Source organism: Homalodisca vitripennis, chromosome 2, assembly GCF_021130785.1.
Source record: "Homalodisca vitripennis isolate AUS2020 chromosome 2, UT_GWSS_2.1, whole genome shotgun sequence".
In the NCBI taxonomy this organism is placed as follows: Eukaryota; Metazoa; Arthropoda; class Insecta; order Hemiptera; family Cicadellidae; genus Homalodisca; species Homalodisca vitripennis.
The window spans coordinates 118,712,508-118,740,442 of record NC_060208.1 but is presented as its reverse complement, the minus strand read 5'-3'; the positions used below and the strand labels follow the sequence as shown (position 1 = coordinate 118,740,442).

General features: G+C 36.3%; 1 protein-coding gene across 2 annotated transcripts in view; it reads left to right on the top strand.

The window, feature by feature from the left end:
- LOC124354651 (lachesin-like) overlaps positions 1–27,935 on the top strand; it is a 65,294-nt gene that overhangs the window by 20,964 nt on the left and 16,395 nt on the right. For both annotated transcript variants that reach the window (XM_046805275.1, XM_046805274.1), the window contains exons 2-3: positions 1,643–1,754; positions 26,063–26,229. In XM_046805275.1, coding sequence (XP_046661231.1) covers positions 1,694–1,754; positions 26,063–26,229 — 228 coding nt within the window. In that variant the 5' untranslated portion in view covers positions 1,643–1,693. The remainder of the gene's footprint in view (positions 1–1,642; positions 1,755–26,062; positions 26,230–27,935) is intronic.

The following is a 27,935-nucleotide window of genomic DNA, read 5'->3' as shown; positions in this document are numbered from 1 at the left end:
TTATTGGTCTCTGATACAGTTGTTGACCCAGACGCGGTACATAGTAAGTATTCTTGGTCTCTGACACTGGTGTTGACCCATACGCGGCACATAGTAAGTATTATTGGTCTCTGATACTGGTGTTGACCCAGACGCGGCACATAGTAAGTATTATTGGTCTCTGATACTGTTGTTGACCCAGACGCGGTACATAGTAAGTATTATTGGTCTCTGATACTGGTGTTGACCCAGACGCGGTACATAGTAAGTATTATTGGTCTCTGATACTGGTGTTGACCCAGACGCGGTACATAGTAAGCATTATTGGTCTCTGATACTGGTGTTGACCCAGACGCGGCACATAGTAATTTTATCTGATTCTTGTTTCGACTATGACGAAATATATAGTGGTACTATTTTTCTTTGATACTGATGTTTACCCTGAAGGGGTATATAGTAGTGTTATTTGTCACTGGTACTGATTATAGCGTTAGGGAAATAGAAGTTTTAGAAAATAATCGTTAATAATCATACTCCAAACAGGACAGTCAGAAGATCTTTGGAACGATGTAACGACGAGGGGTATGAATTTAAATTTAATTAAAAGGTTGTAAAGGCTGTGATTCATAGTGCCGCTAAAATAGTAATAAGTAAAAATTTCGTTATATATATACATTAAAATCTATGCTATAGTGAAATTTATTAAAACTGAAGCCAAGACGATATCTGAATTATAAGAAATCCTCGGACCATAAGGGTTTGGTAAGAAATATTTCAAGTTTCACAATCGTACTTTAGTTGATCTTGAAAGTTAGGGAAATATATTGATAATGAACTTTATTAAAATAGAAGTTGAGACGGTATCAGGAATGTAGGCCATCCTGGGATCTTGGCTGTAGCTTAGGAGTGAATTGATTGTTTCGCAATAAAACCGAAGAAATGTATGAAAAACGGTATTGTATGTTCCTCAAAGTTTGTGTTTAATAATAGAATACAGCAGGAGATTACATACTGTCACGGTTACCTTATATTCAGTGAGAAACCAACTCACTGTTAGATAGGTAATTTTTACTTTTGCACTTTCCTTGCATAACTATTCCATTTGTTCTAATAATGAGCTATAATTATTGCAACAACTAGTAATTACGTACAGGGCATGAGTGTGATAAAAACTGGAAATGAGCTAAGAAGAGAGTTTATATGCTAGATAGTAAAAGTAAAAAGGGTTCTCGCGCCCGTGCCGTTTCCCCACAGGGCTCTTTAGCTCTTTAAAGACATAAAGCTGAAAAGAAACGCTCTACTAACCCTTTACTGTTAATGTGAATGAGTTTCTTTCATTTGACGACTACACGTGGTTCACGATTAGTTTTTGTCTTCTCATCTAATAATCCAGGTATTGCTGCATGTAACTGCTATATTTTGAAGAACTTAATTGACTTATTTATTAAACGACTAATACGAACTGAACTAATAGCTGAATCTAATAACATCTGAGGGTGGCCTAACCCCACTATCTCCGTCGCGCATGCGACAACATTTCATAGTTGAGGCTCATCTTTGTGTCCTTTTATATTCGACTATCTCTGTACTAATAGATGTACTTGTTTTGATATTAATATATACTCACCATTATTTATTGCTGAAGTAAGAATGTGTTGTACAGGTTGCTGTAGCCATGTGGTACAAGAGTGTCAGATAGAGACAGTGCTGCAGTATGCTGGGACGTCTGGTTCCCTATACTATCCTAGTGGTTGCTTTCACCTCAGTACAAACAGGTCAGACCAGTGTATAACACTTAGGAGTTTGTTACGCTAAGAGTATCTAGCTGTGAAATGTGTTAAAACTGTAATTCATATAAAAGTAATAATTACTCCAGTTGATTAAGCTTGTGTAAAATAGAATAATACAATGCAATGTTAAGGGGAGTCGGATGGCCAAAACCTTATTTTTATGAAACAAATTTTTTATATAAATTATCTCCATTTTTTGTACTTCCAAAAAAATACCACATTTATATAATTACGATACACAGAAGTAGTTTTATGGCAATTTGAAACACATGTTGTCAAACATTATTACTTTTCATCGCCTACCACAGTTCAGCGGCGCTCCATTTATTTCATATGGTATATGGTAGTTGTCTATGAAGTGTTTTTTTTGTGCTTACTCTATGGATCTACTCCTCTTTCACTGTACCTTGCTATTGCATTTACAAAGCTTTAATAATCTGTTGTTTGTGTTTACGTATGTTTTATTTACTTTTATAACAGTGTTTTGTTCTGAAGTGAGTAAAGAGTTTATAGTGAAGTGTTTCATATTTGATTGGTTTTTTAAAATGCCACGTAATTCGAAAGTGTTTCAGAAGAGACCAAAACAATTTTTTGGGTCGAGAAAATCGTAAGTTATCTGAGAATGAAAGTGTAAATTTAGTGATTGAGCCTGGTCCATCTAGGCTTAATCCTTTTCCTTCCACTCCAGATTCTGCTAGTCCTGGTGTAACTAAAAAAGAAAGTTCTTCTAAGAAAAAATTAGGACCAAGTCAGAATATTTACGATTCATTTATTGAGGAACCAGGTCAGTGCTATGACATTCTAAATATCAAACATCTTGAGGACTTACTAAAACAAATTTTCAGTTCATCTAATAGGCTAGGCCTAAGTGTAAAGTTATTCATTAAATGTACTGGATGTGGATTTGAAGTATCTGAGCATAATGATAATAAGAAAAGCACTGAACCATCAGAGCTAAACACTAGGCTAGTATATGGGTTTAGATGTATTGGTAAAAGGGAGGAGGAAGCAAAACAGTTTGCGGTGTCATGAATTTGCCTAACCCCCGGCATTTAAATATTATAACAAAAGGCTTTGTAAACCAGTCAAAGAGGTTTGTACACAGAGTTTTAAAAATGCTGTGGAAGAAGCTCTTATTGACAATGAAGGTGATAGGGATACTCTTTATGTGGCGTTGGATGGTACGTGGCAGAAACGCGGGCACAGATCTCTGAACGGTGTTGTTACGGCAGTAAATATCAACACATGCAAAGTTCTAGATGTGAAGATATTTAGTAAATATTGAAGATGCAAGGGCAGGCTTGAAAGGCAACATGATGAAAAATGCATTGCAAACTATGAGGGAGTTAGTGGTGGGATGGAAATACAAAGAGTAACAGAGATTTTTTCGGAATCACAAGAAAAGTACGGGGTAAAGTATAAATATTATTTGGGAGATGGCGATAGTGCAGCTGTTCCTGAAGTTGAACAGCTTATGCCTTATGGCCCTACCCTGAAAGTACAAACACTAGAATGTGTAAGGCATATACAAAAGAGAATGGGGGCACGCTTGAAAGAAAACTAAAATCAAAATTGTCAGGAAAAAACTTGCGGATGGTAAGACAGTTGGAGGTCGTGGTCGGTTGACGGATATTGCCATAATGGACATCCAGAAATACTATGGGCTGGCCATTTGAAGGAACACCTCTAATGAAGAAGAAATGAGACGTGCTGAATGGGCAGAATTCTTTCACCTGTGTTCAACAAATTTGACCCCTTTGCATAATCTTTGCCCTAAAGGCCATAACAACTGGTGCAAATACCAGAGGGCGAAGGCCAATAATGAGTTGTACGACCATGAAGGACATTTTCATCTTCCGAAAGAGGTCATGGATGAAATAAAACCCATTTTTAGGGACTTGGCTTCACCAGATCTCCTAAGGAAATGCCTACATGGGGGCACAGAAAATCCCAATGAATCAATGAACAACATGATATGGTCGCGGGTTCATAAAAATAAATTTGTTTTGAAGTCAACTCTGGAACTTGGTGTCTATGAATCTGTGGCATGTTTTAATACAGGCAACATTGTAAGGTGTAAAGTTCTAAAACAGTTAGGGTACAAACCTGGCAACAATTTGTTCATGTTGGCGAAAAATCAAGATGAACTAAGGATAAAAAAAGGGGAAAAGGCCATCAAAGAACTGGAAAAAAAGTGTCGGCAGAAGACCGCAATGGCCAAGCTGAGGTTAGGGGGCAGTTTGAAGAGGAGGAGAGTGCAGACAACCTGCATATGCTTCTGGTCACTACTAAATGTGAGTTAGTACCATCTATTTAGATACCATAATTTAAATGCGTTTTCTGAAAAAAAAACTGTTTTTGTGTCTAAATGTACCTTTTTCTCAGGAACTATACTATATAATGTCACACAGATTTTTTTAATTGTTAAGTGGATAATTCTGTACATATTATTATATATATATAACTGAATATAAATTGTAGTTACTTATTTACAGTAAGTTTTAGACTAATTTTAAGTATATTTTATTTAAGATTTTACAAAAATTTGTCAAGGACTCATTAGAAATAATTTTTGAAAAAAATACCTGTACTCAAATTGTTTAGTCTATATATATATAAATGAATGTTTGTATGTTTGTCCTTTATGGAATCGTGAACTATTGGACCGATCATGATGAAAATTTGTACGTATATGTATTTTTCCACGGAGAAGGTTTATAAGCTATGCCCATCCCTTTCCCGATTCAGGATTCCGCCCCACTGGTTACAGAAATACCCATAAGAAATGCATTGCAGCAAACATATGTTAACTTTTTTTCAAATTTTTAATCAGCTGTTCTTTATAAACATATATTACACTTATAGTTTTAAAGCATAGAGTAAGCTTAAGAGAAACGACAAATTTTGTTTAAACTGTTTTTGCAATCACTGTTAAACATAGACTTTACTATCCAGATAATACAATTCAAATTTGACGTAAAAATTCACCTTTAACTGCAATATTTATTTAATATAAACCATGCTCATGCTTGATCAGAAGAGTAATGCAGATATCATAATTACTATCTTACGTTGGCTACAAATATAAAGAATGTTATAAAATCAACCTTAGTTGTTTTTTTTTGACAGAAGTATGGTTCTCAAAACTCCGTGTGTACATATTCTCTCGATCGAGACAACAAAGCAAGCTCAATCGTGGCATCGGAGATATAACTAATTTAATCTAAAATTTATTATAGTAAAAAAAAAATTTACTAAGTAATATAAGGACTTCGGTTCTTAAGATTTGCGTGCGAAGCCGTGGGTAACAGCTAGATAGAGGCAGGAATATGGTACATACCTTCATAATACGCCCAAGAGGCTCACGATGGAACGACTATCAATTATCTCAGCAATGTTTAGAATGTGATAGAAAAAGAATAAGTGAATATAGTGTACTGTTTTCAACGGGAAATTGCGTGCGAAGCCGCGGGCAACTTTTGCAAAAAATTATTGAAATGCGCAGCAAAGCGCGCCGGGCCCGCTAGTTTTATATAAGGAAAAACATACTTTTTAAATTGTGGCTCTATATATTACGGTTCTAGAGATATAGGTACATAAAGTATACTAAATTGTAACATGGGCAGGTATTGGCCATCCGACTCCCCATATGGTCCTCTACTGCAAAGCAAACATGTCTCATACTCCAAGGGATGAGAGCCAATTTTCGCTGTGAAGCACACAACCGGGGTTTTCGTATAATCGATAGAGGACATTTTCTAAAAGAGAACATTAATCATCAGTGGCGCTAGTGTTTTTGTGATCGAAATGTGTTAAAAATGATAACTTTTATTTTTTATAGTTTGATACACTTTTACCGCAAATTACATAAATTATAGTTATATCATTGTCAGATAACTAGGTACAGAGAGTGATGTCATCAATATAATATATAGTTAGCTGACACTTAACTGGGAGGATATCATTAACTGTACCAAAACTGGCGTGGCCGACGATTAATGTTTTTCTTAGAGGAAATTTCTGTATCGAATTCGATCATGTTGTGTGCTTATAAAGTACAATAGTGCCCCCGGACTCCTGTCACGTGTGTTTACTCGAAGCGTGAACCAGAACACCACAAGATTTATTGTTCTGTACAATATACGATTATTTAGCTACATACTTTTTGTAAAAGTCGTATAAGTAAACATTTTTTTTAAAACGCATTTTATTATGCATTCAATTCTAATTTAATATCCCAAGAATTTAATGCTTAATTTAAAGAAACTATCAACGGTAAATATGTAAATATGGAAAAAGTGTAAATCGCATTAATGTTTATAGGCATGTCCATTGTGATGCAGGAAAAATAATATAAACTGATACGAAATATATTTAGTGTTTTTGTGAAAATTAAATCTTGATTTGTATTTATATTACTTGATCTAGGCTAGGTCTTCACAATACTTTATTAAAAAATACGTTTTTTATACTGCTATCTACATAAAATTTCATTCTCCTTGCATTCTTGAATATCCTTGGAATATATTTATGAAACATTATAAATAGATACGAACCAATAAAACATTCAACATGCGGTAAATGTGCCATAGAGTTTTCTAATAAAATAATTCCTTATTCCTTAAAATAATATTTTGTCCTTATAATTAGTTAGTTAGTTTAGTCCTAATTAGTCCTTAGTTTAGTTTTCTAATAAAATAATTCCTTATTCCTTAAAATAATATTTTGTCCTTAAAAGTTTATGTAAATGCAGTAGTTATTTTATTGTGTTGAAAGAAAGTGTTAAAAAATATACATTTCAGTTAGAGACTTACATTCAACAACCTACATCCGGCCGTTCCCATGGTACCATGCATGCTGTGTCAGTTCCACTATGATTCCCTCCAGAAGTGATCTAATTTTTAGAAACTAGTATTAAAAATACTTGGTTTAGTCCTTTCAAAATTGATTACCTTTTACTCCTCCACTAAACATGTGAAAATTAAGCTTTGTTGTTTCTTGATTAAGAAAGAAAACCAAATTAATTTATTGTTTACTCTTTCTAGAATGTCTACTTGAATATTGTTGACATCCGTAGTTAGTGCTTTAAGGTTCTACTGTAGTAAAGTGACCTTGAGTTTCTCCTTATAAAGCAATGTTACACCTTATGTAGCCCTTATTTTTGATCATAGCGTTATGGGCTTTTTCTCATTTTAAAAATATACCTGATATGGATCCAACCGAATTGTAAAGTGTATGATTTTTGAACGTTTATATGATGAAGTACGACAAAGTGTGAGATTTTTTTTCAGAATAACCTATAGAAATATGGAAAAAACTAAAAAGAATTTTTACACGTATTAATTATATCTTTTAAATGACACGTATCCCATAATTCTTCGAATAACAATAATGGCATAATACTTTATGAGCATTGTATTACAACCCACTCATACCTTCCTGTCCTGAACTGTTTCTCATTATGATGTACGAAACATAATCACTTAGAGACACAACAAAGTTAGAATTTCAGTTCCGTAAGGTGATACAATACACGATTGCCCAAATTTACATTTAAATTGGTTTAAAATGTGCTTTGAGTCCAAAACCTTTCCCAGCTCTGTTTGTGGAACAAGTGGGTCAAACTACGGTTCTTTAAGTAACGGTGCACACAAAGACAGAATACGTTTGTTTCAAGACTCCAACTCTACACTAGGTTACAAGAGCAAAGATGCAAATGTAACTCCAGAGCAAACTTTGTCTACCCACGACATCAGTAAGTTATGAGCTGTGCAGTCTGACTCCGTCTGTCATGATAATGGCTTTCGATACGCGTCACTGGTACCAACAGCAAAACATAACGTATCATTTAACGTTACTTGTTTTTATACTTATTAGTACTATAGTATATTATATACAGTAAGTATCAATAATGTTTTGTTTATTAATATTGTGAAATATTTCCATTAGTGCTCATGTTAATTTTCGAGTTCAGAACCCTTCATCAGAAACACACTGAGTTAATAAAACACAGAAACAGAACCCAAACCAAGAATTAAAAACTTAAACAAAATAGAATTTTAACAAATAAATACCATTAAAAACAAGATTCCAATTAGCTGTATGTAGAATGCTTGTAAATGTTTACATAGAACTAAATATTTTGATAAGAAGGAAAAGAGAATCATAGGTTCATACCATCTGATATATATTGTGTATATATATCAGATGGTATATATATATATATATATATTGTGAAATATTTCCATTAGTGCTCATGTACGAGGTGTGTTAGAAAAATAATGAGACTGATTTTCATACTAACCAAAGTTTTTATTATTTTTCAAACAACAATGTTATCCCCTTCAAAGTAGTTTCCTTGGGCAGCTATACATCGGCGGAGTCGTTCGTTCCCACTCTTGGTAGCAGCGCTGGAAGTCTTCAATTGGTATGGCTTTTAACTGGTCGGTCACAGTCTTTTGAATGTTCTCCAGAGTTCCAAAATGACGTCCTTTTAGGACATGTTTCAATTTCGTGAAGAGGAAAAAAGTCACAATAGGACTTAAATCTTAAATCAGGTGAATAGGGGGGTTGAGGAACAACAGTAATGCGTTTTGAGTTCAAAAATTCACAGATGGAAATGGCCGTGTGACATGGAGCATTGTCATGATGAAGCATCCACTTGTCTGCAATTTCCGGTCTCACACGGATCACTTCTTTTTCCTCAAAATTTTCAAGGGACACTTTTATAAAAAAAAACACTTGGTTGACAGTTTGTCCTGGTGGAACAAATTCTTTGTGTACGATACCTTTCCTGTCGATCTTTGATTTGCTCATTCGACATTTCTTCGGCCGAGGAGATGACGAAGTGTGCCATTCTTTACTTTGCCGCTTTGTGTTCAGGAATCGTACTCAATATTTTCACCAGGATTCATCACCAGTGATCACACAATTGAAGAATTCTTGGTCATTAGCAATCCTCTCAAGAAGATCAACGCACACATTTTTTCGATTGTCCTTCTGTTCAGTTGTGAGATTTTTCGGCACCAATTTGGCACAAACCTTTCGCATGTTCAAATCATCTGTCACAATTTGATGCACGGTGAAAGTGTTTAAATTTAGCTGTTTCACTGATCATCTTTATTGTTAAACGACGGTCTGATCTCACAAGCGCCCTCACACGATCCATGTTTTCGTCCGTTCTTGAAGTCAAAGGTCTCCCTGAGCGAGGTTCATCTTCAACGTGTTCTCAGGCCTTCCAAAAAATGATTTGTGCCAGCGGAAAACTTGTGCTCTCGATAAGCACTGTTTTCCCATAGACCTGTTTCAACTTTTCAAAAGTCACACTCGCGGATTCACCAAGTTTAGCACAAAACTTTATTGCACAACGTTGCTCTAAATTTCGATGCTCCATTTCTGTGACGCACAATTAAAACACAACTTTACTAATGGCGCTGTCAAAACTAATGTGTTAACTGTACGGAGTTGTAACTCGGACTGAGGAAGTGGAAGGGATAAATAAACAGGTTTAGCGTCAGCCGGTAGACACAACAACGTTGCCAGATCTCCCGCAGTGTACCAATCTCATTACTTTTCTAACACACCTCGTATATATGGAAATATATATATATATATATATATATATATATATATATATATATATATATATATATATATATATATTGTGTTTGTGTGTGACATCAAAATAATTTACTATAGGTACCAGAAACGTACAGTATGTAATTTTCTAAAAAGTTACTGATTTTTAAATCTATACATAATTTATTGTAAACTAAAATTTTCAAATCAAAAGTTATGATTTTACAAAAAAAATCGAGCATTTTCGATAACTAGACATATTTCCATAAACAGAAAATGTTTTCCGTCACGTTTAAATTTTTTGGCTCTCGTACTTCATTTCAAGTTATAATTCATTTTACCCCAGTAAAAACCCCGTTACAAAACACAGCTTACAACATTTAGTGTTAAGGAGATATTTCCTTCAATGGTGTCCTCCCTACTACGTGGAGCTATCCCGGCAATAATACACTTTCTAATCCTAGTTCGCTATATTCTCCTATTTTGTTAGTCTGAAGACCATCTAAATAAACGATGAGCATGTTGACTACAGCATAGTTGTATATCCATTCACATCAGATCAGTATCGCACTCCGCGTTATTTCTACACAGGCTTTGCTGATCTCGCTGGTTTTTCTTGGGGACAAGGACCCCAAAACTACGTGTACTATTGATCGTGACGTTTGCAGTGGATACGTGCTCGCACACTGAAGTTTCTAAAAATTTGATTCGTTGTGACATGTTTACACATATTCCTCCAGTACTTTTCCATAGCTACTGTACCATACATAATATTAAGTAAGCAATTTCAAAACACTATGTGCATATATTAATCTAAAACTAATTTGAATTTTATTGCAGTGTTAATATTATAGATTATTTGAATTAATATTTGGCGTCCCCTTTAATAAATGCATAATAGTACTAAAATTCCAATGTTACGTATTTTAAGTATTTTGAAGATGGAGGTTATATTAGCTACTGTTAACTTAATTACATTTAAACACATAATCCAATATTTAATACTTTTACAAAAGTGATGTGTTTGACGGAGATAGCCTTGCGATCGAAAGGCCTCACAAAAATAAAAGTATTAAATATTGGTTTATGTGTTTAAATGTAATTACACTACAAATTAAACACTGTGTACTTAATATTTTTAATCTGCTTTTAAAAGTATCTTTCATGTAGAAACTCCAATTTTCTTATCTGGGTAAATTCAGCGCACAACAACAATTACGGAATGGGCTGAAATAAGAAGTGTTATTACTTTCAAGACATTAAATGTAAACAAGTTTTTCAGCCTTTGCTACCACTGTTACCATTTTCAACATCTCTATGCATTTAAATGACACATTTACTTGCTAGTGGGGGTGGTGTAGTGTTGAAAGTAATTACATAAGAACGTGTACTCAACCAGTTTGTTAATTTTTTTGTGCTGGAAGGACAAATATTTAAAATTATATTACTAGTAGGATCGAGCAAATTTATAACTGTCCAGCAAGCTCAGATCGTTCGGATGTCCCCGATTCATGGAAAAGAGTGCACGCGATGTTGAGTTCGTGGTCGTGCACTACCATCGCGTGACGTGGTTGACTGTCTCTTAAACGTTAATTGAGAACGAGAATTGATCTACCATGTCACTGAATTAAAAAAAGGAATTAAAAGTATAAATCAATAGACGTTGAAACGTGAGTGACAGTAAATTCATATATAACTTGCTACTATTATTGGCAAAAATGTATTACTATTTTACAAATTAGACTATTTATTTACATATTTTCATTAATAATATGTTTTCTTAAAAATGATTTGAAAGTTCTGATTAAAATGCATCATAATTATATTTGTATAGACTCTTAACTAAATTTGTTAAACATGTAGTTTGTGAGTAAAATGTTTGACATCTAATGGATTGGAAAAAGTATTAGGACTTTTGCATAACGCAGCGTACAAATACAATCAACAATGAATGAGAAATTATTGAGGAAAAAACCAAATAGTATACTGAAGTACTGTTCACTAAGTTATACATTAATTTTGATGGAAACTAATCATATATGTGTTAGTAAATCTCACCAGGTTGAGGATTAATTTTTCAACTTATTTACTTGACACTTGTTTACGTCATCGTTGATCTCCATGGTAGGAAATTGCAAAAAAATAATAAATACAATTTTTGAAAACCAATACAAGAATATCGGTCGCTAAGAAGGCCACTAAAGTTTCTGTCAAAATACTCCTTCAGTGAGTAAAAAGTCTCTCTATTTACCGGGTCTTTAATTTGGACTAGAATTTGGTATAATCCAGGTCTTTCACAGCACCAGGCTGATTGTTGAACATTCTCATAGTCAATTTGGGGAAGCAATCTTTCTTCTTGCTCAGCCTGGATCGTGGAATGTTGACCTCATTACCTCGTCGAAGGTTACGAGTTTGTAGCTCTGCTCTTGTACCAAAGGAATCCAGATTTGCTCTCACATGAAGCAAGCTAACAAAAATGTATTGGGCGTCAACTGGGAGGGACTTCGTTTTAGGCAATAGGCCTGCAGTGTTCCAGACTACCAGCGGAAAAAATATCCTGACAGCCTTCTTCTGGAGACACAAGGCAGTGGCAAACCCTGAGGCATGAGCCCTGGAAGAGACAGCGATAAACAGTAATAAGGTGGTCCTCTAACAAAACCACTCCTCTCAGACAAAGATCTCGTTTGCCATTGCCACTGTATCCTCTGACTTTTTGTCCTTAAAAAGAGGGTAGTATTGTCGGCAAAAAGCAATATATCACTCAGCAGACTGATGTCATTTACTGTTACTATGAACAGCACAGAGCCAATGATCGAGCCCTGTGGGACACCGTAGCTAATCGAAAGGGTCGAAGATGAGGCCCCTGTTGCTTACGATCCCTGAAAAAGGAACAAATTAATTGCAAGGCTGATACACAAACACATTATGCCTCCAGGTTCTCCAGTAGGATTCCGTCAGGAACACATTGGACGGCCTTACGCAAGGATTAGTGACATAATTCCTTTTCCTTAAAGTTATCCACATTATCAGAGACTGGCCAACATAATTCCACTTAGTTAACAAATTATTTGGTACACCAATTTTGGTAAAGCTCAGATGGCCAATGTTTTAACATGGTGGTATGGGTTCCTCAATTCGCTCTGCTTTCCCAGAATAAACTTGTTAAAAATTATCGGAACTGGACGAGCACTTCATTATTGCCCTAGGTTTACCAGTCTCGCTCATTGTCCCAAGCCGCCTTACGTGGATTAGGAGCAAGATATATCATGCTTTTTTCACACGGTCCTTCCGTTACCTATAACTTATTTTGGCTTTCAAGTATGCAGACTAGAGATTCCTGTTCAAATAAATATAAGCGTGAACTTACCAAAGAAATTAATAATAACTTACTAAATAATTTGAGCTGGCTTTGAAATGCTTAAATGATTCAAAAACTAAGATTTTTCCTATAGCCTTATTGAAATGTTTCATGTTAGAAAGTGAAAATAAAGAGTTGTGAAAAACTCCAAAACACGTGGCCGAACGCTCATGAAAAGATATCCGCTCATCCTGGTCTCAGAAGCAACTTCATCTGTTTGGAACAACTGATAGGACCGAGAGAAGTCAAATATCATTATAAATCTTGATAATGTATACGATTTTGAATATTTAGCTTCACAAAAAATATGAATCTTTATTGTCCGTGAATGTAACAATCCATTCTATGGCATCACTCGGTCACCCAAGGCCATTACTAACCACCACTTTGTGTGGCTAATCATATGCTAAACAAATGTTATGAGACAAAAGTTTGCGAACCAGAAATAAGTAACGGTAAAACAAAGATGTTTGGTAGGCAGACACTGGGCTATACATAGACGCCTCTCCCCGCCCCCAACATTACAAGCCCAACTGGCGTGGCGTAAAGAACGTTCGTTTAATGGGCTAATGTTTCACTGTCAGACACACACGCACACATACACACACACATGCACACCACACCGCTCTAAACACTAGTCTCAGTCCTTGGCACCCTCAACCGACTTGATCTATTGTCTGACTCTTTCCTAAGATATTGTACAGGTTCAAAGTATCATATCGCCTTCTTGGCGGACTTGGAAATGCAAGAATGTAAAAAAAATAATTATACATACTAATATTTCAACTTGTAAATACAGTTTTATTGCAAGATTGGCAATAATAAATATTACCAAATCGGTCGTAGTTTTCAGATTAAAGTTTACGTTTAAGATGAAATAAATCGTATGTGTTCTGCACAATTTACACGATCTAGAGAACTATCTCATTAAACCCCCACATTGCAACATAATCTTTTGTAATAAGGAAATTGTAAGGATGTATTTAGAAAACTAAATACAGTTATTTCTACCTGTAAAATAATTAATTATTTTGTTATGAATTAGAATGCAAATTTGGACGAGACTAAAATCAAGAATGCCGGTTTGGAATGCACGCTACAGAGCCAAGAGTATATGAAAAGGTTGAGTAAGGTCTTGTATTTTAGGATTTGACAACAGGAATAAAAAAAAATATCAGACTAATTCTTAGGACGTGCTAAATTATCATCCACTTTTGAATATATAATGTCCTAAAGTGCAAAAAATATATATCAACCAATGAGTTTTTTCGGTTTGAAAGGCTAGCCCCTCTCATACTAATAAAATAGACGTTTCATTAGAATACTTGCTGCTAGGACAAGGTATAAACAAGGCTAACTCATAAAGATATAAGGAAACTATGCTTTCACGCACAAGAGGCCAATTATGGACATCCGCCATAAATGATCCTGCATGGTACATGCACCTGAAATTGAGTTACTAAATGTTATATTCTAGCCCAAATTCCTCATTACTTGATAAAAAATACAAAATGTATCTTTGCATATTGGAACAAATAAGAATCTTAACAGTTTTAAAACACTATTATTTCAAATAACGCGTTTTAGATGTACGTCTAGCAATATCTGAACGTTTATAAACTAACAGCTATTCTGTTCTATGTTGGAAAATCGGCCCTTTAGTGCTTTCAGGAATCAATTAATATACTTATACAGCTTGTCGGTGAAGTACGAGAACCTTTCCCTCCCACTTCACAAGAAACCTCCGCGTGGCAAGGAATGGTTTCTTCTGATGAACAAGAATACTGCTGAGTGCCAAATATCACTGTAATGGGATATGTTCAATGTCTTGCCTTAAAGTGTTGTTTTCCAGCAGGTTAGCAGTGAATGGTTGTATTTCAGGCGTGTCGTTGTTGCCTTTTCGGTAACTACCCGTTAATACCTATAACTGTTCCTGTACAGCTCTATTCCACGATAGCGCTGCGTAACGTTCATTCAACAAAACAAATTGCCATTATTAAAGAGAATCGTTCCCAACATGTTTTTATTGTCGAGAAACTATATCTATAGGGTTTTTCATTTTGGGCGGGTAGATGTTGAGATGAAATAAAACAAGCTATGTATGATATATTAACGAAATTTATTTTTCATTTGAAAGGCCTATGTATGCAATTATGTGTGGAATATAACATCGTTCAAATGTCCACCGTGATTTCTCACAATAGTAAGGATTCGAGTGGTCCAATTTTCAATTACTCTGCCGCATAAATCCGGTTGAATTTGATCGATGGCCTGGGTTATGTTGATCTTAAGCTCATCGGTTGATTGAGGCCTATTGGCATAGACCTGCGACTTCAGAAAACCCATAAAAAAGTCTAGGGGCGTCAAATCGCACGATCTTGGTAGCCAATTCACGTCACCTCTGCGAGAGATGACCATACCCTCAAATCGTTCATGAAAAAGTTCATGATTTCGTTCACTGTGTGGCACGTAAAGCCGTCCTGCTGAAAACACATGTCGTTTACATCCATATCGTTCAATTTGGGCCAAAAGAAATCCGTTATCATCGTTCTGTAGCGTTCGCCGTTGACAGTGATGGCCTCATCAACGTTGTTTTTAAAAAAAAATACGGACCAATCACACCGCCAGCCCAAATCCGCCCCAAACAGTAACAGTTTTGTGGATGCACCGCTATCTGGTGAACCTCATGTGGGTTTTCATTGTGTCATATACGGCAATTATGCTTGTTAACGTAGCCATTCATCCAGAAATGTCCTTCGTCGCTGAAGATACTTTTTCGGCCGAAATTAGGGTCCTCTTTCAAACGCTACAAAACTCACTCGGCGAACAAATGGCGTTGTCTATGGTCATACACGTTAACCTCCTGGGTCAGTTTGATTCTGTACAGATGCAGGTCTAAATCCAGACGCAAAATTTGCCAAGTTGAAGTTTTAGAAAGGCCGAGTTCTTGTGCACGGCGAGGAATTGACTGCCCGGGTTTCTCTGCACACTTTCCACACTTTCATGGACAGTGGCGAGGTTCTCGATAGATCTGCTGTTCCTTTGACGTCTGGGTGTCGGCTGGTTATTTACCGAACCGGTCTTATCGAATTTAGCTACCAAACGTTGAAGAGTTGAAATTGAAGGGCCTCCGCGTCTGCCATAAAATAGCCGCAACGCACGTAACGTTTTAACCGGTGAACACTCATTTTGATAATAAAGTTTAATCATCCGAACGTGCTGCTCAATCGAGTAACTTGTCATGATGAAATAAATTGTAATGAAATGGCAGAACTTACTGAACAACAATACACTATTAAAACAGCTGACACCAAAACAACATGGCCGTCACAAGCTGCCAACATCTACCAGCACAAAATGAAAAACCCTACACACACACACATATATATATATATATATATATATATATATATATATATATATATATATATATATATAGTATTTTAACGTTATACGTGTTATTTTCTCTGGGAATGATGTGGAGGACTGTGTGTATGTTAAATTTATTCTTGATTGAACCATTATGTCTTCAAGACCAGTGTATATTATAGTAATAACCAACTCTTGCGTTAGCTAGGATGACATGATAAATGGAACTGACAGTTCTGCATATGCATGAACATTGCAGTGTTTTACAGAACTGAATCGATTGTGTACAAAGTGAACAAAACAGATTCTATGTAGCTCCCTTCCGTATGTTGTAAGTGAATGTGAAACGTGATAGCACATTTTTATTAATTGAGAGTATAAATAAAAGAAGGTATTTAGAGCGATTACAACATAAAAAAAATCATGATTTTTTTTAAAAATAGCATAGGACTCAACATAGGAACACGACATTAGCCCAGAATTGTTTGATCACTGTTTCGAAATAAACTACATATATACTTAACAGATTTGGTAAAATAGAGAACTTTATGGTGTAGACAGATGACAGTCCAGATGGAATGCTGAATTTCTCATCGCACATTCCATGCTGATGTCTCACTTAGTCTTGGTGACGTCGAGCCGCGCCGTGGTCTTGGTAGTAGCAACTCAACAAATTAACAGTAACTACAGACGGTTCCATCAATCAGGTTCGGCTGTCACATCATACTGAGAATCATTTTACCAGTGAGACCTCTGCATATCTTCTATACTCAATTATTTATCATCTGCTCTATACTAGCAGTTTTTATATTTTAATATACTAAATAGTGAACTATTTACAATATTTAATATAAAAATAATTGTATTAAGTTAATATATACAATGCATGCTTATTAAAAAAAATAGTACTGTATTTAATTTAACCATCGGCAAGTAATGAACTTAATATTCATCAATATCAAGGTTGAACCTTGTCGGTGTAGAAACCGATATCTGTCCATCGCCAAGTCTTTCTGTTTATTTCATTTGTTCCACTATGTTCTCGAGAAGTAAAACTTCGTAGTCCTGCCGCTTGAAAAATATAAAATCATGAAATTTCCTCGTCTATGTGAAAAGAACATAATTTCATTATTTGTCTCCTGATGCGTAGATGATACCAGTGGCTTACAATAATGTCTCCTAAGAGATCCATTATTTTATACTGATAACTCATTTCTGGGACAGTCAGAGGATAGAGACTTGGCCATGCATAAAATATTAAAATATGCTGCAATATCCACATCACAATTAATGCCATAAGCAGAATTACTAGGATGCAATATGTTGTAGAATCATTGAATGCCAGCTTAAGAATGTGGAAGAATTGAACAATAGTGTATTTCACCAAATTGCCACCAATTTAGGAATTTATTACAAATTTAAATTGGTTTCAGAGTATCAACCATGCTCTTGTTCTTGGTAGTGCAATTCTGTTGATCTCAACTTATAAGCAGAGGTGAATATGATTTTAATTTTAACTTTCATGACCATATTGAAAGGCACGTGATGTAGATGGCACTGAGTTAAACTTAAACAATGGATTATGTGAATTAAGAAAACATATTGCTAGAATGTACAATCATAAAAAACTGTGCATTTCATTCTTACTAACTTTGCAATAGTTTATCAAGAAGAATCCCTTCCGTCTTTCTAAAAGTTTTCTATATCATTCTGAAATTTCATTGTTAAAGTATAAAAACAACACGTTATATAAGTGGAAATTAAAGTGTAGGTTTGGTCTAAAACGAGTGTCTCAGATATAAAAGAAGATATTTATTTTTGATTTATTTTTTGGGTGAAGGTACAGTTTTAAAAAGGAATTGTATGTACTAAGTGAAGCGTACCTCTAAACACTACATATAGCATTTTCTGTAAGATTGCCCACGAACAATTTTCATTTTGTAAAATGATTCTGAACTTATTTCAGACCAAAGAGGGCGAAGCCTAAGGGTGATTATGACAGAACATTATAAAGGGATCATAATGAAACGTGACATGGGAATTTTTAGGGTACTAAATCAAACCACTGGTCTGGGTTTTTTACTACTTTGCAGTTTTTTTTATATGGCACAGAAATGTACATACGGCGTAGCAGCTCTGTTTGTTACATCTTAATACATTTTGGGCAAAGGAACAGATCTCTAGAGTGGAAATAAGTATAAAAAAACTACTCTACTCTGAAAGCTTTATTTGTGGAGGATACTTTAAAAATGTTGACCTGGTGATGTCAGTGTTTGATACTAATGCAAAGACCCTGTTTCGAACAAAAATGATCAGAGGGATATGCATCTATTTTTCACTATGATGGAAAACGTTAACGAAATCGAGTAATGTAGATCCCTTTTTTGGACAGATACTTACCGAAATTTGTATAAGATATTCTATGGCTTACCCAGGTCTGATACTGAGACTCAGTTGTATAGTCTATGATGGAATTAATTTTACAGTGAATAATAATGCAAATAATAAGCACAAAAAAGTTAAACAAAAAGTTAGATAGACCAAATTAAAAGCCTTTGTTATTAAACAAGGTATAGGGAATGATATGTTACTAAATAATTCCCTAATTAAGAAATTAAAGATATGTAAATTAGTCAAAAATAATAGTATTGTATTTACAGAGAGAAGATGATAACTAACTTTATAATAATGATCAAAACAAAAACAGGTGGTCTATATCTTTTACAATACTAAAATAAATTATATTTTTAAATCAGGCTGACCAGCTGACACTACATAAGCCCCCTAGGGAGACTGGAAGTCAGGGAGCAAGCCGTAATCGCACATTGCGACCAAATCTGGTAGCGCACTCTGGTGTTGCGTTGTCCGGGTCTGCAGCAGGTGTACCGATGCTGGGTGCCGGTGTGTGGGCGCTTCTTGGTTGAGGCTGTGGGGAAGGGTCAGGTAGAATGTAAGCAGGCTTCACTCTGTCAATGCTTACTTTAGAGCTTCTATCTGCGATCTGGATGGTCATAGTTTTATCGTCACGGCTGAGCACTTTGTGAGGTCCGCTGTAGGGAGGTTGCAGGGCTCGACGCACAGTATCGTCACGTAAGAAAACATGAGTGTAATGTTGATAATTCCTGGAAGACAAATGTCTGAGGTTTGCTGTGAGCTGAGCCAGAGACAGGTTGAAGGCGAGATGTTTGACGTTGCAGCCTGACAACAAGGTCAGAGATGTCTTCACTGCGTCCCCAACCCCGGAGGGCTGGCAAGGAGTGATCCAGGTAGACGTAAGGGTTCTCCGTATACTAGTTCAGCAGAGGACGTTGTTAAATCTTCTCTGTATACGTTTCGGATACCAAGTAGAGAAGGGCTTGGAGCCAGCTTGATTGACAGATGATGCTTGATGACGGTGAAAACCAGCTTGTGGGTGATTACTGATGGGTCCGTAGACGTTCAATCCCAAGAGGTGAGATTTGAAAAGTCCAGATTCGAATTGACGACCTTGATCCGTTGTGATACGTTCTGGGCATCCAAACGGGATATCCAACAGTTCACCAAAGCTTCGGCGTCTTCTCAGCAGTGATGGCTGAAGTGGGTGAACTTCTGGAATCCTGGTAAACCTGTTCAATAACGGTCAAACAGTGTAGAGCTGGTGAGACGTTTGAATTATGTCTACATGAATGTGACGAAAACGAGCAGATGGTGGATTGATGTTCCAAGTGGACGTGAACGTGGCGTGAAACTTTGGGCACGTTGGCAGAGCTGACAATTTGGGCCCAAGTGCGGCAAAGCTTCGGCGTCTTCCAAACAGCAGTGATTTGCTGAAGTGGGTGAAGCTTCTGGCCATCTTAAACCTGTAATAACGAGTCAAAACCAGTCGTCTGAGAGGGCCAGGTACAAATGGTCGGAGTGAGGATTAGAAGTGTCTACAGAAGAGGTGACGTTTGAAAACGAGCAGACCGTGATTCTCTTGAGCTGTTAAGTGGACTGTGTCACGGTTCAAATATGTTCACGGATATGGCAGAGCTGACAAGTAGGGCCAATTGGGCAATAAATGATAGTTGATTGACTTGAAACAAGGAGAGTTTAAATTCCTTTCTCTGTTGGAAAGGCGAGCTGAAGCTTTATGCCGGGATGACTTAAGTTGAGCTGTAAAAGTGTGTCTAAAAACCAGTGTTCTGATGAGTAGACGGCATAGAGTTCACGGTAGTAGGCGGGCCACTCTATTTGTCTTGCAGTAAGCTTTTGAGAAAAGAAAGGTCAACGTGGTTGAACCAATTCATTCTTGACGCTTTAAGGCATGTGTCCCGGTTCAACAGATGAGGTGCTGAATGTCAGTGAAAAGTCCGAATTGGAGCGTTTTGGGTCAAGGTGATAGTTGAGTTGACTTGAACAGGAGGGAAGTTTATCCTTGCCTCTGTTGAAGGCCTGTTCTAACTCGGTGGTCCAGTGAATATAGTACAACGTTATCTTCTGAAAATGTGTCCTTTGAGGCCTGCAAGAGCAGAGTGAAGTGGTGCTTGGTGTAGAGTTCACGGTAGTAGGCGGGCCACTCTATTTGTCTTGCAGTAAGCTTTTGAGAAAAGAAAGCAAGTGGTTTGCCATTCATTCTTGACGAGTTGTTGAAGGCATGCCCCAAACAGATGAGGTGCTGGCGTCAGTGAAAAGTCCGAGTGGAGCGTTTGGGTCAGGGTGATTGAGCAGAGTTGCTTGAGAGAGATTCTCCTTGCAATTGATGAAGGCCTGTTCTAACTCGGTGGTCCAGGTTATCTTCTGATTTCCTTTGGAGGCCTGCAAGAGCAGAGTGAAGTTGGTGCTTGGTGTTGAGATGCAGAAGAATGAATCTTCTATAAAAATTAATCATGCCCAGGAAAAACGACGTAGTCCTTTGGCAGTTTCCGGGCGAGCGAAGTTCTGAAGAGCGGTGATACGATCGGGAAGAGGTCTAGTACCACTGGCAGATACTTCGTAGCCTAGAAAGGTAACTATTGGAAATCCCAAGGACACATTTGTTAGCGTTTGACAAGGATTCCATAGTCTGTGAGTCTTTTGAAAAAGGATACGGAGGTGATCTTGATGTTGTTCGGATTGTTTGTGAGAAAATAAGTATGTCATCAATGTATGGGAAACAAAAATCAAGTCCTGAAACCACTTCGTCGATAAATCTCTGAAATGTCTGTCCAGCATTTCTGAGTCCAAACCCCATGAAGGGAAATTCGAACAAACCGAAAGGTGTGGTTATGGCCGTCTTAGGGATGTCGTCAGGGTTTACTGGTATTTGGGTGTAAGCTTTTACTAGATCAATGACCGAAAATGTTGTGCACCCACGAATTTGAGGATTGAAGTCAATGTGAATGGTGACGTACCGGATAGCTGTCAGGAATGGTTCTAGCGTTTAGAGCACGGTAGTCACCACACGGTCGCCAACCTTCCGTCTTCTTAGGGAACTAAGTGCAGAGGAGACGACCAAGGTCCATCAGAGCGTCGGGCAGTCCCTTCTTGGACCATACTATCGAATTCGGCTTTGGCGATTTTAAGGCGATCAGGTGCAAGACGGCGAGGTCGGCAAGAGATTGGAGGGCCAGGCGTCGTCTTGATGAAGTGTAACGTATTATGCTTCACCTCACGAGGTGTTCCAGCCGGACGAGTGAGGGTAGGAAAACTCAGCAAGCACAGCGTGGAATAGAGAGGACTCGGTGAGGGTCTTCACACTAGGAACAGAGGCATTCAGAAGTTTGACATCTTACTGTTAAATTAGTTGTTGAGTCAATCAAGCGTTGATTGCGACAGTCAGGAAGAAGTCCGTAGTCAGCAAGAAAATCAGATCCAATGATGGGCATGGTGACATCAGCGATGATGAATTTCCATGCAAAGATGCGTCGCAAACCTAGATTTAGACCAAAATTTTCTAAAACCGTAGGTGTGAATTTGTGATGAGTTCGCTGCAAACCAAGTCGTAGTCCACGCGTTGTGGTCTGTTTTTGTAGTAGGTAACGTGGGTAGCAGCAGAGATCAGAACCAGTGTCTATGAGAAATTTAGTACCAGTAACCCGGTCACTGATGAGAAGGCGTCGTCCTCCATTTGAGCAGCCAGTAGACGCCATTATTGACTGCTGTTGGAGTTTAAAGAAAATTTACATGGCTTTGATACATTTATTAGCTTTTTTTACCATATTTAAAATGATACCAACATATATCGAAGGAGCTAGATAATGATTTAGAACCATCCTGGCCGTGTAAGTCTGAGCGAGATCCAGGATGATGAGCTGAGAGTGCTGTCTCGATCTGAGAAATCCTATCCGTCAATTCCTTTATGACCAAGGTGAGTTCTGAGTCAATATTTACAGTTTTACGGTTGAGAGAACACACTGTAGATGGGAAAATAAATACACTTACATTCGGAGTTGCGGTGCTTTGAACTGTACTCAAAGGGATTGATGGGCTTACCTCAAAATATCTTTGTCAGCAACATGAGCTAGTTGCTCTAGTGAATGTTCTTGAGGTTGTGCCTGCAGTATTGCTTGGACTTTGGCATGGTAGGCGAGTGATCCATAGTTTGACGAATAAGATCCTCATGTACTGGAGTGTTACCGGAAAGTGATAGTAGATGACGAAGGAATTGAGATGGTTTACGAGATCCCATTTCTTCCTCCGTCAGAATTTGTTTTAGTCGTTGATTGGTACTGAGAGAGAGCCTTTGGATAATTTCGGTTTTTGAGACGCGTGTAAGGGTTGGCTACAGGAGGAGCTTTAATTATATCCCTTACCTCATGAGCGTAGCGACCTTCTAGCTGACTTACAGCGTATGCAAATCTTGTATTCTCCTGTGTAACATGGGCGATGGTAAACTGAGCTTCGACTTGTGCAAACCATAGTTTCCACATCTTCGGGCCAAAAGGGTGGAAGTTTGACACTTACCCGATTGACGACACGTTGGGGAGAGTCTGCAGTTTGTATATCAGTTTCCCCGCATGTTCATTGTCCTGGTTAGCAGGATTGGTGAATCTCTTCAGCATTGTTTTCTTGCTGACCTTGAAGATGACGTTGCAGATCTTCAACTTGAGTCCGCAAAATGTCGTTTTGGCCTTTGCAAATCTTCCATTGAATGTGAATAAAAAGCGGGTCTTGAATAATTTGTCCTCTTTTTCGGGGGTCACCAATATAGGGAATGATATGTTACTAAATAATTCCCTAATTAAGAAATTAAAGATATGTAATTAGTCAAAATAATAGTATTGTATTTACAGAGAGAAGATGATAACTAACTTTATATAATGATCAAAACAAAAGAGGTGGTCTATATCTTTTACAATACTAAAAAAAAATTATATTTTTAAATCAGCTGACCAGCTGTCACTACAAAGGCTTTTACAACTTCTATATTAAAATTCTAAGATGAAATATTAAAGAAACTAAACACACAACCGTTTAATGTGACATTGAGGGATTAATATATTTGCCTAAGGAATTATGTTAATTTAGCCGTTAAGGAAGATAAATATAATTATTATAAAAATAAGATTGACGAAGTGATGTGATAAAGACTCAAAACATTGTTTATCAGTGTTTAACGAGGTGACAGGTAGACCGTAAGGTAAGAATTATTTCCTCATTAATGGTTTAACCCAAACAAATGACTGACGCCACCACTTCGGTCAAAATTAATTAAATATGTAATTCCTTCAATAATTATTTTGTTTCAGTAATATAACAATTGGTTAACAACATACATTCATCTTGATCAGTGGGGATCACCGATGACGACTTTAGCTTTGATGTGGAACTGTAGCTTTGAGCTAAGGCCTGTTACTCAGCAAATAGTCTATTTTAGGGTGTTTTTATTTTAAATAGGTACTAATATCAAAGGACTTTCAGCCATGACAACATTACCTCGAGTTGAATACAAAATAATGTCACCATTTTAGCTGAGCTTCTTGTGTACTCGTACATTGTAAATTTCAGTTTTCAACATTGGAAAATTTCCAGAAGTGCTTAAAATAGAAAAGGTGGCGCTGATTTACAAATCTAAAACCAAAAACATATAAACTTCAGACCTATCTCTTTTAATAATACTATCTCAAGTATTAGCAAATAGTATAATAATTGAACTAATGGATTATTTAATTGTTAGTCACACATCAATTTCCAGTATGGTTTTAAAACTAATAAAAACATCTATAACGATTTGTTTGATATAACAGAATACATGTGAAACCAACTGTGCATAAAAAATATGTTGTTTTTTTTCTTTACTTATCTAAAGCCGTGGCTAGTGTGAACACATAAAAAATAATTGTTACTCTCAAATCAATTAAAATAAAATAAAAACACTTGTATAGGTTAAAAGTCATTATCGAAGCGGGTTCGATTGACGATGTCACAAGTATGTCAGTGATGTCACAAGTATGAAATATGGAGTACTCTGGGCCCTTTCTTGTTTCTTATTTAGTGTATATTAACAATATATCGTATCTAAAATTTTGAGGTGAGCTGTTCTTATTTGCTGATAATACGGCTTAGGTCTCATAAGCCTACGCGTGGAAAGAAGCTTACTATAAGATCTCTTTCAATTCTTTATTAGAAACGTAGTTGATCCGGGTAAAAGTAATTTAAAATGTATTTTTATGGTGTATTTGCGGTCAACAGTTTACACTTAGGCTACTCTTATATTGTGCGTGTGAACGGCATAACAATATGGGATTCATTCTTGATAACAAAATTAGGTAGATTCTTCACGTATAACATGTTAAAAAACTTCTACGCTTATAACACCTCAGTAAGGTATTGAGTGTAGGTCAGCCCAGGACCGTATACTATAATTAAGTTTAGTCAGTGTTGCAGTTCGCCCACTGCCCTTGAAACACCTGCTGTCCCCAGGGAACATAAGAAGATCATTGCTAAAACATATAAGATATTCGTAGTTTTTATTTTTTTAGATTATTATTCATACAAACTTTAATTCTTTACATAACAAATTACAAAATAATATTGAGTGAAATTTCACACAAGTATCAAACTAGGCATATAAATAACTACCGGTACGGTTAAAATACAGCAAGATTAAAACTTAGCTTTAAAGTAACTTAAGTAAGTAATTAAATAACTCATTATATTTGCTCCAAATAGTGTACAAACGTTGGACATGAGAAGTAAAGAAATATGGAGTGGTACGGCTACGCCGAGTCGTGTACAAACGAAAAGTGGGTACCTGGCTGCTTCGTATTGGCAGGGAAGCTGCAGAGACGCTTTAGCAATCGCCGTATCAGTAGTTTTGTTTTAGTTTGTTTTCATTTGAAAATTTCTTTGTTTTCTTTTCTTAAGTTTTTTTTCATTATGACTGCAATCTATAGTTCTCATACTATTGTTTTATCTGCCTCAAATTAAAGATCTGATACTTTATTGACATGGAAAATAGCTGGGATTGCCATATTACTGTTTTTCTGTCTCAAAATATTGATCTGATACAATACTGACATGGGAAATTGCTGGGTTTGCCATGTTATTGTTTTATATGCCTCAAAATAATGATCTGGAACAATTTTGACATGGGGGAGTTCTGGGTTTGTTATATTATTGTTTTATTAACTTCATAAGCTTAAGACTGTACTTACTGTAGTTTACTTCTAGTCCACTGAGATAAATAAATTTTTATAAATGTTTGATATATGAGTGCACCGTCAGACTCGTCCTTGTACACAGAATTTATAATCTATGTGGGCAAAATAATCATGCAATCTATTTAATCTTTTATTGGCAGTATATAAAGTGTGTGTGATAACACTGATATTAGTAGCTTTCAGGATGATGTATCTAATAGACATATACTACGTAAAGAGTTAAATATGGGTTCAATATAAAGTGCATTAAAACTAATTGAAATCCTTTTAAATTTAATTTTAATTGTTATTTTTCAGTTGGTTACTTGGTGTATAGAACATTATTATGATGATCACACAACCAGATGTCTCTCATGGTCTCATGATATCTTTTTGTTTTGTCATAGGTTGTCATTATATGAACAACGGGCGCAACTCAGTAGACATGGGCTCTACTGCGGCCCCAGGGCGCCAGGACCCTTACTTTGACCCCCTTACTCCTCGGAACGTTACAGCCCTGGTCGGCAAGTCCGCATACCTCAGCTGCAGGGTTCGTAACCTTGGAAACCGAACGGTAAGTGTGATCATGGTATATATAACAAAAACCGTATAAAGCTCCACTCAGTGACGTCAGCAGTGCTGTGAACTGATCAACTGGCTCGCGAAAACCTAATGTAGATGTAAATTTTCGAGTTTACTATACCTAGTACATACTATATACATACTGCTACCAATACCAATAGATTGAAGTAAGCCTACAAGTTATCAGCAAATCAAATACTAAGCATAACCGACTGCATTACGAAATCCACAGCTGTCGCAGACACAGTGGACAAATATTAGATATTAGTTATGCATGTCTCCTGCATAAGGCTGTCTGTCTGGACCGCACCGGCTGGCATGTCTCTCGTGGAGTGGTGAGTAGTCATGCTGGTGATAACTATTTTTTTCTATATAACCGTGGGTATGACTCACTTTTTAAAAATCCTTTACAATATTATTAAAATATTTTACTGATATGCCATTTATTTGATATTGTTATGGATGCCCCTGGTTGAATATTTCCTATATATTCAGGATATAGATGTTAAGGGTATAGATCCGCTCACAAGTATAGATGTTAAAATCTTATCTATACTATTATATAAAAATATAATGGTGTCTCTGTGTGTGTGTTTTAAATTCAATTACATATCCACTACTGAAGTGATTATACCAAAACTGTTGATAGACATTCTTAGGGTCCCTAGCTAAAATTTCAAAAACTATTTCGAAAATCCCTCCGGGCTACGCCCCACTGGTCTTGGAAACTCCTTTAACATGCCATTATCCATATAAGGACCTGGCTTTATCAGTAGATAGTAAATGTGTTTTAATCACCTGTCAAAGTCAACAATAGTAAGTATAACAATTTATACACATTTAAACAGGTAATAGTAAATATTTATTGTTATTCATCTGTCAATGTTATGTGTGTGTGTTTTAAATTCAATTACATATCCACTACTGAAGTGATTATACCAAAACTGTTGATAGACATTCTTAGGGTCCCTAGCTAAAATTTCAAAAACTATTTCGAAAATCCCTCCGGGCTACGCCCCACTGGTCTTGGAAACTCCTTTAACATGCCATTATCCATATAAGGACCTGGCTTTATCAGTAGATAGTAAATGTGTTTTAATCACCTGTCAAAGTCAACAATAGTAAGTATAACAATTTATACACATTTAAACAGGTAATAGTAAATATTTATTGTTATTCATCTGTCAATGTTATGTGTGTGTGTTTTAAATTCAATTACATATCCACTACTGAAGTGATTATACCAAAACTGTTGATAGACATTCTTAGGGTCCCTAGTTAAAATTTCGAAAACTATTTCGAAAATCTCTCCGGGCTACGCCCCACTGGTCTTTGAAACTCCTTTAAACACGCCATTATCCATATAAGGACCTGGCTTTATTAGTAGATAGTAAATGTGTTTTAATAACCTGTAAAAGTCAACAATAGTAAGTATAACAATTTATACACATTTAAACAGGTAATAGTAAATGTTTATTGTTATTCATCTGTCAATGTTAGTTACACTTTACAAATATCATGTTACGTGCAGAAGCTTTTCTTTGTTTACTGTCATTGGGGTTTTACTCAACTACAGTAAAATTTCATTATTGATACTTTACAGTGTGTTAACTGAAAAGTAAGGACTTCGATTTTAGTCTCCTTTTGGACAGGATTTCTCAACACTGGCCTAAATGGTTCAAGTTTTACTGAAATCGT